The sequence below is a fragment of the Anopheles merus genome, chromosome 3L (assembly GCF_017562075.2).
Source record: "Anopheles merus strain MAF chromosome 3L, AmerM5.1, whole genome shotgun sequence".
NCBI lineage: Eukaryota > Metazoa > Arthropoda > Insecta > Diptera > Culicidae > Anopheles > Anopheles merus.
The window spans coordinates 3,668,605-3,680,432 of NC_054085.1; the positions used below are offsets into that span (position 1 = coordinate 3,668,605).

Genomic DNA, 11,828 nt, shown 5'->3' on the forward strand with positions numbered 1-11,828 from the left:
TAGATAAAAATATATGATTTTGCGATGCGGTTATAGCTGCATTTACTGACGATGTGGAGCTATTAGATTCATTCACGTTCAACTCATTCATTTGTTCCGATAGCGATCCATTTAGCTGTTCTCTATGCAGAAGAGTATGGTGTTTTTTATGACATTCGGAACATCGAAATCTCATCTTGCATGCCATAGAAACGTGTCCTGGGCGTAGACAGTTATGGCAAAGCCGTTTTTCGCTTACAAATTGATATTTGTCATCAATTGACATGTTGTTAAATACATTGCATGTATGAAGTAGGTGTTGCTCTCCACATTTTACGCAAATCTGAATCTGGGATGTTACGTTCATTGCCAATTGTCGTTCTACTGTCTTTCTTAATTTTCCGGTTCGAACACGATCCTCTATAGCAGCAGCTAGAACTCGAGACTGAACATGAAGAAATTTTTCTAAATCATGCAAACTGTGTTTTTTTTTAAATTTTCTATATGCTTCTCCAAATCATGATGTGTTTTTTCATCCAGCTTTGATAGCATAACTTGGATAATAAGCATACCCCATTCATCAGTACTCTCTCCTAACTGCTTCAGAAACTTTATATTTCGCTCAAACGTGTCCACTAATGAGTGGATTTCCTTCTGGCTAGAGGATTTCAAAGCGGGATACTGCCATAAAGAATTAACATAACGCTTTTTTAGTACATACTTATTCGAAAATCGCTCAACAAGAGCGTTCCAGGCTGGCATATAGCTTGCTCCTGTCGATGGAAAAGAATTAATCAGGCTAGCAGCTTCTCCTTTCAACGATTGTTTCAAATAAGCTATTTTGTGCACAGGCGCTAGAGTTGTATTAGTGTGAATGTTTGCCTCAAACATATCGCGGAAAGGTAGCTGTTAGAAAACGAAGCGGAAAATAATTAAGTGCCGAACACGTTAAAGGTTTTTTGTTACACTTTAGCTGTTGCCAAAAAAATAGTCTGTTTATTTCGCCGGTTCGTTTACAATAATGCCAGAATCTGTCTTTCGATACCGTTTTATAGTTTTTCACATAGCTTTTTCTCCCTTTTTTCCTATCTCTTTTTCTCCTGAACAATTCCTTACGTTAATGTCGACAGGTCGTTGGAAACCTTCTTTCATGCTGTTGTAAGGTTCCAATAGTAGCCATTCGTCGTATTTTCCTGAAAAAACTGAAAGCGACAAGTTTGGTAATTTGATAAGGCAGCTTGATTCACCCATACTATCTTGCATTTGACTTGCCGACTCTTTCACTCGCACTGCTGGAGCTTCTACTGGTAGGGGCTTAATAATCTTCAATCTGATGAGATCCGCAATTTGCATACAATTTTCATCTATGACGTCATATAACTGCTCATTTTTATCAGAATGGCATGCATCATCCAAGAGTCGCAACTCGTTGGCAATTGCCTCAAATTCCATCCAGCATTTTTCCAATCGATTGTGTCGAGTCGTTGCTTGCTCCTGCGTTATGCTGTTTGCTCGTTCTGCAAAATTGTCGATCCGTTCGATGCAACGCAAGATGGCGTCTCTCTGCGCTTTCTTGCCGGCTAATTTCGTTTGTCCATTACTTTTACGGGCTAGCTGCGCTTGCTCATTGTACTTGTCCGCCATCTTGCTTGACATAGGTTGCTGTGGTTGGCAGGCCGGCAACATCGTTTAATTAACAGATGAATCTTTAAACCCAAGGAATGCTTCTTCGTCCGTCATTTTCCACAATTTTCACAATCTTGGTCACTACGGCACCAATGTTTAGTTTGAAATTCCTTTATTCAGATCCTACGTTGTGTTTCTTAATTCTTCCTCTGTTTTTTCTATCTGGACGTATGTCTACAACTCCTTCTGTCAAAAACCAAAAACTGTCATGCTAACGTTATAAACGTCTGTCATCTCCCAATTCACAAAACCAAACGTCTCATAGCAAACAAAGCCCAGACGACTTTCTTTTGATGAGAGGAATAAAGTCATTGTGAAGGATTTATTAGAGAAAAATATAATAAGACCAAGGACCGTAAAGATATCAGGTCAAGTTATAAGCCCGTTTTGACAGCTAGGAGGAAGAAGAATCGACGAAGAAAACTGACAGTTAGTTTTCCGAGTTTGGCGAGCGCTTCTTGTTCTCGATGGAAAATTTCCATGTTAAATCACGGGCTGTGTTCTAATAAACTAAAATATTCACCCAAATTGATCTCCACCAAATATTGACCATGCAAAACGTAAACAATCCATCAATACATATGCAAGCGGAAAACCATCTGTCAAAATCGGAGCCCAGGGGGGGGGATCGCCAAAAGCGCTATAACTACACCTCATTATACATTCCACCTTGAATAAGACCCAGTAACTCTCCTTATGCTTCCGCACTGGTCCTTGTTAGGAAGAAAAATGGCGAAATTCGTAAGTGTGTCGATTACCGGCCTCTTAATAAAGTAACAATCCGCGACAACTACCCGCTTCCACTCATAGAGACGTGCTTAGAACACTTGGGCATTAAAAAATTCTTTACGTTACTAGACCTAAAGAGTGGTTTGCATCAAGTGGCAATGGACGAGGATTCAATTAAATTCCCAGCGTTTGTTACTCCAGACGGTCAGTACGAGTACATGTGTATGCCATTGGGATTAAAAAATGCGCCAGCTGAATTTCAGCGTTTCATTAATAAAATTTTGCAGAAAATCATTGAGAATGAAAAGCTGGTTGTATATATTGACGACATTCTCATAGCTTCTCAAGACTTTAATGAACATCTTGAAATAGTTAGTGAAGTTTTGCATACTCTACGAAATAATGGGTTGGAGCTACGGCTTGATAAATGTAAGTTTGCTTACGATGAATTGGATTACCTAGGATACAAATCCAATCATTCAGGTATATGTCCTAGCGATAATCATGTAAAAATTATCAAAAACTATCCTGTTCCTCAGAACACAAAACAGGGACAACAATGTTTAGGACTTTTTTCGTTTTTTTCGGAAGTTTGTTCCACATTTCTCTAGCATTGCAAAACCACTTACTAATCTTTTGAAAAACAATGTTCCATTTATTTTTGATGATGAGTGCAACAAAGGAATTTAAACACTCCGAGATAAATTGATAGTAGCTCCGGTGCTTGCCATATACGACCCTAAATGCGAAACTGATCTTCACTGTGACGCAAATTCGATAGCTTTTGATTCTATGCTTTTGCAAAAACAGGATGATGGTAGATATCACCCTATTTCGTATTTTTCCAAAACCACTTCGTCTGATGAAGCTAAATTGCACAGCTACGAGTTTGAAACATTGGCCGTTATATATGCACTCAAACGTTTTCATGCCTATGTACACGGCATTCCAATAAAGATAGTGACTGATCGTAATTCTCTGGTAGAAACGCTTAAAAATAGAAACTCGTTCGCAAAGATAGCACGTTGGTCACTTTTCCTGGAGAATAATAATTACATTATTCAACATCGCCCTGGATTAGCCATGAGTCATGTAGACGCATTAAGCCGACTGGACCATGTAGCTCCCTTCGATGATGTTGATATTGATCAGTGTTGTAAACTGTTGACTTTTTTTTTGACATTCGGAGTAGGCTACTGGTCAAAATCATTTTTCGTACATCACTTTCACTGTTGCCATGACTGTTGAAGAACGACATTCATTTCTGTAGTTACCGTCAGTGTCTTTGCGATAACATGACTGTAAAAAATGTAGTTTGAATGTCAATTGACATTCATCTTGTGAATCCAGAACTGCCCGGTGCCTTTACCGATCGTAAGTGACAGAAAAATTAAATATTTTCACTTGGCCAGTGCGAAAATCAGAATCTTCTTGCTGGAGTACACGAATTTAAAAGAAAAAATGTTACAAAGGAGAAGGCGATATAGTGGACTCGAAAATGAAAATCAAATGTCGCCAAAAAATGTCGTCGAATCAACCCGGATGACAATTTCAGCACGGAAAATCGGGTTGACATTTGATGCAAGTCGCTTTCCATTCCGCACTAATAGACACATCCAAACGTATAAAAGAAATAGATCAACGAACAAGTGAAATTATTGACGATGATATCGTGTTACCTTGGATGATTGCATGTGTTCAAGGAACAACAAGGAATGATGAAGAGCAAACGATGGAGAGCGCAAGTAATGAATTTTGTTTTCGTGAATTGTGGAAACTAAATTTGATTCTTTTTGAATGGTAGCTGCTGATTTAGGTTCCAGGCTAGACAAAGAAAAAGGATTTGAAGAGAAAATTTGAAAACAGAATGTATAAATCCTCCAAATCCAAATAATGACTGAAGCAATTCCAATGTGACTGGCAGTGGAAAAGGAGTGTACGCTCTCTAAGCAGGGATGAATTTGCAAATAACGGAGGACATAAGAACACTGCAAAACAGCACATGTTGTGTAAATGTGGCCAGCCGGCTCTGTCACTAAATTTACACTACAAAGCATTAAAAGCACGTGATTTTATTTAGCTTTTAGAGGATTCTTTGCCGGGTGTTATTTTCAAGTTTATTAGGGAGGCCTTTAGGCTTTAGGCCTTTATGTGATCCCAAATAACCAAAAGCCCGAAATCGCCACCAATTTTCAAATTTTAGAACACAGTTGATTTGATTCAAGCCAGCTTGAAATGCTGAATTGTCGTTTCATTGTATGAATCTGTTTGGGTTTTCAACCCCGAGAATTGAACTATACGATTGTATAAACGCTTGGACGAAGTGATGAACTGGTTCCTTGACAGAAGAAGCTGAAGAAAAAAAAAATCATTGTGGAACGCCCATGTTTTGGTAAACTAGCAGGAGGTCCGCAAAAGAAAAAAAAGATGTTATCGAAAAATATCCGAAAAACTGGAACTTTATACAAAAAAAGGGATAAGATGCACGCAGCATTCTTCAATGCACAGGATGAAACATCAGATACTGCGCCTATCGCTTGTACAGGTGAGTATGTTGTTTACGTTTTCATATTTTACCTTCCGTTCAATAGCGTATCACGAGAAGATTCTATCTATTAAACTATCTTCTTTTATGAATATAGATATCGAAAATAGTACGGCAGATTTAGATGTTGCAATGGAGCGTGAAGAAGACATGAATGACGAAGAGGAATCAGATCAGGAAACATCATCAATACATGACACTGATAAAATGGATTTTTCCAATATGTCGTTGGAAGATTGCATAAAATTTTATGCTTTGTCAACAAATCAGTCACACATCGCAATCAATCTGCTGTCTAATATATTATCAGCTAACCTGGGACGAAGCCTACCAAAATCTGCTCGAACTCTTCTGAAGACCAGGAGGAATAATGACGATGTTCACAACATTCCCGGAGGCCAATTATGGTATTACGGTGTTGCTCAAAACATTAGAAACTACTACAGGTAATAGCATATAGTATATAATTGCATACGAAGACTCACATTTGGCTTTAATTTCTAGGTCTAGTGTACCAAATATAACAACGTTATCCATCAACATTTCGATTGATGGATTACCATTGTACAAAAGTAGTAGAACACAGTTTTGGCCCATATTGATGGATATTGTGGAACTAGAAAATGCTCCAGTTATGACTATGGGTATATTTTGTGGTCAAAGCAAACCAACAAACGTGCAGGACTATTTGAGAAAGTTGGTGGATGAGCTAAAAGATATCCTGATAAATGGCATTTTGATCAATTCTGCTCAAATCAAAATCAATTTGCGTGCCATTATTGCGGATGCACCTGCTCGAGCATTTATTAAGGGTATGTTAATTGGATTTGGTACATGATATGTAATTAATATTTAATTTTCTATCATTTCTCAGGATGTGCATATTTTAATGCTACTCATGGATGTATGAAGTGTACCTGTGAAGGAGAGTTTAGTCCCCTTTCAAATACAACGACTTTTAAAAGCATCAATGCCCCTCTTCGTACTGATAAAGAATTTCGAGCCGGAGCTTACCCAGATCATGTGAAAGTAATCTCTCCTCTTTTAGAAATACCCGACATCGATATAATAAGAGATGTCATAATTTCAGAATCCCTACATTTGTTTTACTTAGGTATATTGAAAAGACTTTTATTTGGATGGAGAGATGGCAAGTTAGGGAAATGTTACAAATGGTCTGGTATGCAATGCGATAGTGTATCAGAGCACCTAGTAGGTATAGAATTGCCATCGGAAATACATAGAAGGTTTAGACGATTAGATGAGTTAAAAAATTGGAAAGGTACTGAGCTAGCATCATTTTTACACTACGCTGGATTGGTGGTTTTGAAGGTACTTCCATCTGAAGCTTACGAACATTTTCTGCTACTGTTTTGTGCAGTTACGATGCTCTCATCTAATGAATTTAAAAAAAATTGGCACGTAGCTGGTAAAATGTTGGAAACATTTGTCATCCAGTATGGACAAATATATGGCGAACAATATCTTACTAGTAACGTACATAATTTGCTGCACGTTTTGGATGAAGTGCGACATTTTGGACCACTTCCTTCACTTTCCGCTTTTCGATATGAAAACAAATTACAATTTATAAAAAAATCTCTTCGTGGAACCAATAGACCTTTAGCTCAGGCCGCCAATAGAAATATTGAACTTCAAATTTTTTTTACGATTGCTAATAATACAGTACCATCCCAAGTAGCCTTAAGAAACTCTATTTGATTATTAACAGTATTTTAAGGCCGTTAAAAATCAAATAGAGTTTCTTAAGGGAATATGACATTTGCTTGCGTTACAGTGTAACGTTTGGAAGCGTTACACATATTTTTTTCCTTGCTGTATTGTAACGATACAGGCAGCAATCAACAAATGCAATTAATGTTTTAATTAATTCATGTTAAAATAAAACAAATATATATCCAATTATAAAAAAAAAACAAATATTAATACAATTTTTCATCATAAATGTATAGTTGTTTTACTGTTGTTTATTCTTCTTTGATTCGTGGTGAACTACATTATCATAAAAATCACCATGACATAAATCAGATTATGACATATTTTCAACTTTCTTTGGTAATAAAACAACTATTTTACTCAACGCATGCGATGCTATGCTAAAAAAAGGTTAAATACGATGTTTAACCTCATATACTCGTATAGTTTATGTAGAGTGAAGCGTATGTTGATATCATACTGTACATGATAAATGCTTATTGAGGTTATGTGTTGTTTCGTCAAGCTCAACGCGTCTCGTGTTACAGGGTTTTTAATAATAATATTTTAGTTTTGCCATGGTGCCTGTGTATGTTTCTCAATTGGTTTAGGAATCGTTTCAAGATTTTTGAACATTCCCAATATGATTTGCATCATTTGTTTCAAAAATTGTTCGATAATTTCAATTAATTGGGGAAACAATTTAAAATAAAGTGAGAGCAAGCAATAAATCATCACAAGAATAAAAAAGGATATCGAGCAAAACACGACTAGAAACCCTGCAATGCACTCTCCGATCGCGTGTCATGTCATAATGCGTAATACACTCGCGCGTCTTTTCATTTCATGTTAATACACTCTCAGTGAACAAGCCGTCTTTAACATTAAGTCCGAAAACCAAGAATTGTTTAATCTCTTGGTTATTTCTTTCTAATGCATGTGTTGTGAATCTTTTTTTTCCTCTGTTGTAAATCTGTGTTTATCAAAACATGTTATCAAAACGTATAAAAAAAAGTGGCCAGTTGTATAGAGCTCGCGACCGGGTAGAACGAGTAAGACGCATTAATGGTGACCAATACAATCAACTACTGCATACAACTACAGCTAGACCATCTGAAGGTATCGAATATGGAATTTCTTAAAATGGTGGACTGTGATGCATTATGAATGATGATTCTTTTTCGTGACAGGTTTATGGCATTAATGCAAGTATTTTTGTTTCAGATAAATTTCATAAAGTGTCCGTGCGTGTTGCTGATCGATCTGTTTACGACAATACCCTTACATATGATAATGTGTCCGACGCTATTTGTGAAAGTACTGGAAGTAAACATGACAGCAATATTTCAGAATCTAATACTTCTTCGAATAACAATGATGATATGTTCAGTGATGTAGAAAGCATGTCTGATGATGAAACAGGATTGGATAAACATTCTGATGACGATGCAATGTTGGATGAGCCTGATTTTGATAAAATGGACACGAGTGATTGTTTGAAATATTGGGCATTGAGCACCAAACAAACCCATTATTCAATGAATATGCTGTTAAAAATATTGAGGAAAAAAATGAACATGTGTCTACCAAAGGATGCTAGAACTTTCCTGAAAACAAATAGAAATGGACCAGAAATATCAAAAATTGGAGATGGTCTGTTTTGGTATCGCGGTGTTAAAGAGGGCCTCACCAAGCATTTGCGGTAAGATGCATATTGTTAAAACATTTTCCAATGATTCATCAGTTTTCTCTTTCAGTTTTGTTAAGGTGCCAAGCACTCTTTCGCTGAACATCTTTATAGATGGACTACCACTAAGTAAAAGCAGTCCAACGCAGTTCTGGCCTATATTGGCAAATATTTATGAAATGCCTCAACTATCGCCATTTACTATAGCAATTTATGCCGGAAGATCAAAGCCAAATGATCTGGATAAATATCTGAAGCAATTAGTGTCAGAATTAAATACCCTTATTGATGGAGGAACAATTATTAACCAGACAAAAATAGCAATTCGAGTGCGAGCCGTCATAGCAGATACTCCTGCTAGATCGTTTATCAAAGGTAGTGTAGCAAAATAATTTTAAACTATTCAATTGTTAAGTTACTAATTTTATCGTTTCGACAATTCAGGTGTAGCGAATTTTAATTCTGCCGATGGATGTCTCAAATGCACATGCGAAGCAGAATTTAATGAGGATGGTAGGTGCATGGTTTATAAAGGAGTTAACGCCCCTCCAAGAACTGATAAAGGTTTTAGAGGTGAAGAATATGGAAACCATCACAAATGTAGGTCACCATTCATTGATTTGAAAAAATTTGACATTGTTAAAGGCATACCAGTAGCAGATATTCTTCACTTAATACATTATGGTATGATGCGCCGTTTTGTTTTAGGATGGAGGGATGGAAAATTAGGATTGAAAACCAAGTGGTCAGCCCAACTTGCGGAAGAAATATCTTCTTTGCTAGTCAAAATTCGACTTCCAGTAGAAATACATAGGTCATTTCGAGGAGTTGATATGGCGCGTTTTTGGAAAGCAACGGAGTATGGAAGTTTCCTCAATTACGCCAGCATTGTAATTTTGAAAGATCGAATGTCTGAAATGTATTTCGAACATTTCAAACTGTTTTTTTGTGCAATTACATTGATGTCGTCAAAACCATACATAAATAATTGGAAAATGGCAGGAGAAATGCTAAATAGATTTGTAATCGATTTCGAAGCTCTTTACGGGGAAAGATATTTAACAAGTAATATTCACAATTTGCAACATATATGCGAGGAGGTTTTGAAGTTTGGTCCGTTGTATTCCTTTTCTACATATCCGTTTGAAAATCATCTTCAGATATTAAAAGCTTTAATGAGGTCAGGTTACAATGAAATTCAACAAGTTTTCAAAAGGTTATCAGAGTTAGAGGAGTTTCATATACCAACTTCGTTTGCTTCGAAAAAAGTGTCTAAGCCAAGCATATTTGTGCAGAAGAATGGAAAGATAGTTTTAAAATTACTAGATTACATATTACGTAACGATGAATGCAACTCATGGTTTTTAACCAAAGAAAATTGTATTGCAAAATTTTCAAATGCAGCACAAGTTGGAAATTCGATTCAAGTATGCGGAAGAATGCTCAACAACAAGTCCGATTTTTTCAGATCACCATTTCCATCAAGTGTTTTAAATATTTACAAGGGATTCTCAAATGATTTATCGTTGAATGATATCCAGTTGAGTGTGAGTGACATAAAATGCAAGCTTGTTGCAGTAAATTTAGATCCACTTTCGGAAACAGTTTTTATTCCATTAATTCATTCTCTTAGCATTTCTTAACTTCAAAAACTCTCATTCTTTGAATATATCATAATTGATTCTTTAAGTTCTTTGAAAAATCAATGCCAGAAATAAACATAAGTTCGATTAAGTGTAAGAGTTGTTTAGTATGTTGCGTTAATCAGTATGGACGCAGTATGCAGTATAGAGGGAATTCAAGCAATATTAACGGTTTTTTTTTTAATTTTTTTCAGTCTGCCTCTTATGGTTGGTAGGTTTACGCACTCCTTGAATATTCAATCGTTGTTTTGCTTGCTTCAATTTACGTTGAAAAAATTTTGATAGCATATTTTCGCTAACCTTATGAAATTTAGTGCTTCCAATAGTCTGAAACAAATTCATCAAATTTCTCAACAGTCTAATTTCAAACTTAGTGCAACCTTTCCCTATACCTGTCCAACTACATTCTACCAATAGTGTTTTTTCGAAAATTAAATCAAGGGCTTCCAGCATCCTATTTTCCGCATCCGTATCTATGATTTTAGATTTCAGCCAATCCAACACCTGTTGAAAATAATCTGTTTCTCCTAATCTTTCATCGCACTGCATTAGATCTTTCTTATTAGTTAGACGATTGAATTCAAATTCTAATATATTACTTCCGTTTACTTCCACAGCTTGGGCTGTTGTGTTAAGCAGCATTTCATTTTGGCGTTCTATTATGCTCATCTTTTTCAAAATTTTTTGTTGCCCTTTTTGAAGATCTTCATATGCTTCTTTCTGGAACTTTACTAATGCTTCGAAACATGGACAATGAGAACATTTCGAATTTTCTTCAGGAACATTTTCATTTTCTAGGTGATCGTTTAAGTATTCCTCATGAAAATTAGATGTGTCGAGATCGTAGTTTACAGTTTCCATAGCATCGTTTTCTAAAACGCGCTGTGCGAATATTTGCTCATAATTTCCAATTGTTATATGCTGTGTTGTGCCTTGTTCCATATAATCGGTTGATGATTCGTCAGACATTTCAGCTAAAATTTTCGTCCCAGTCTCGTAAGACGAAATGTTTGATCTTTTTACACAGCATTCTTGTCTTGTCCATCCACTTTCAGGAACACTGTTAGCATTTCGCACCAGTTTGGATGCCAATTTTCCGGGAATATTGGGCCATAACAAGTAATATTTTCCACTACTAGTTCCCTGCACCCATCCATCAGGCACAAGACATAATTCTCCATATCCCTTAGGGCCTAAGGTCTCCACAATGGAAAATCCCATTGTTATGATCCTTTAATAGTGAAAAATGAACAATTACTTTAAAACTAAATTATATGTCTTACTTTAAATATTACCTTACACAGGACACTAGGTTATCAGCTGACCAAGAGCAAATTTAAGCACAATACCTGCAGAATTGCAAAATACGCAGTGCTTGTGATATTCAGCCTCATACAATTGAAAAATAAAAAACTTGCTCCTCTGACTTATTGTTTTATTCTGTGAGAACAATGCATGCAATGTACCAAATTTTCCACGAATTCTTTATACTCGAACGATTCAGTTCGAGGGCAAAAAAGGAAGCTCGAGGAGGTTGTGGGTATGAGAAGCAGGCAATAAAGTAATGGAGCAGGATAGGCATATATTCCATCCTTTTCGTAGTTTCGTTAAATTTGATCATTTTCGTTAAAAAATGCCGACGCCATTTTGAATTTTAACGAAAAAATGAACGAAAATCGACGAAGAAAAGATGACGTTACGCAGTAATTTAAGCCCTGGAATTACTGCTGTATGGAAAGCTAAAAGTAATACTTTTAGGCATACTTTTAACGGTTTATTAACAGGATTGTGCTACTTGGGATCTTACCCATTAACTAAGAATAACAAAACAAACGATTTATTT

At 36.2% G+C, this 11,828-nt stretch overlaps 3 protein-coding genes across 3 annotated transcripts; 2 read left to right on the plus strand and 1 right to left on the minus strand.

The window, feature by feature from the left end:
- Positions 1–946: 946 nt before the first annotated feature.
- On the minus strand, positions 947–1,840 carry LOC121599844. Its single transcript, XM_041927938.1, has 2 exons — positions 1,252–1,840; positions 947–1,181 (listed from the first exon to the last, which is right to left on the minus strand). The coding sequence occupies exons 1-2, from the start codon at positions 1,663–1,665 to the stop codon at positions 1,128–1,130; spliced, it is 468 nt and encodes a 155-aa protein (XP_041783872.1). The 5' UTR covers positions 1,666–1,840; the 3' UTR covers positions 947–1,127.
- A 2,746-nt stretch (positions 1,841–4,586) lies between these two features.
- Positions 4,587–6,661, plus strand: LOC121598774. The gene is made up of 4 exons (XM_041926053.1): positions 4,587–4,939; positions 5,037–5,385; positions 5,444–5,751; positions 5,814–6,661. The coding sequence occupies exons 1-4, from the start codon at positions 4,822–4,824 to the stop codon at positions 6,659–6,661; spliced, it is 1,623 nt and encodes a 540-aa protein (XP_041781987.1). The 5' UTR covers positions 4,587–4,821.
- Positions 6,662–7,435: 774 nt separating this feature from the next.
- LOC121600226 lies at positions 7,436–11,411 on the plus strand. The gene is made up of 5 exons (XM_041928640.1): positions 7,436–7,774; positions 7,880–8,357; positions 8,413–8,717; positions 8,787–8,855; positions 11,041–11,411. Exons 1-5 carry the CDS (start codon positions 7,645–7,647, stop codon positions 11,106–11,108), a joined length of 1,050 nt encoding a protein of 349 aa, XP_041784574.1. The 5' UTR covers positions 7,436–7,644; the 3' UTR covers positions 11,109–11,411.
- The last annotated feature ends 417 nt before the right edge of the window (positions 11,412–11,828 follow it).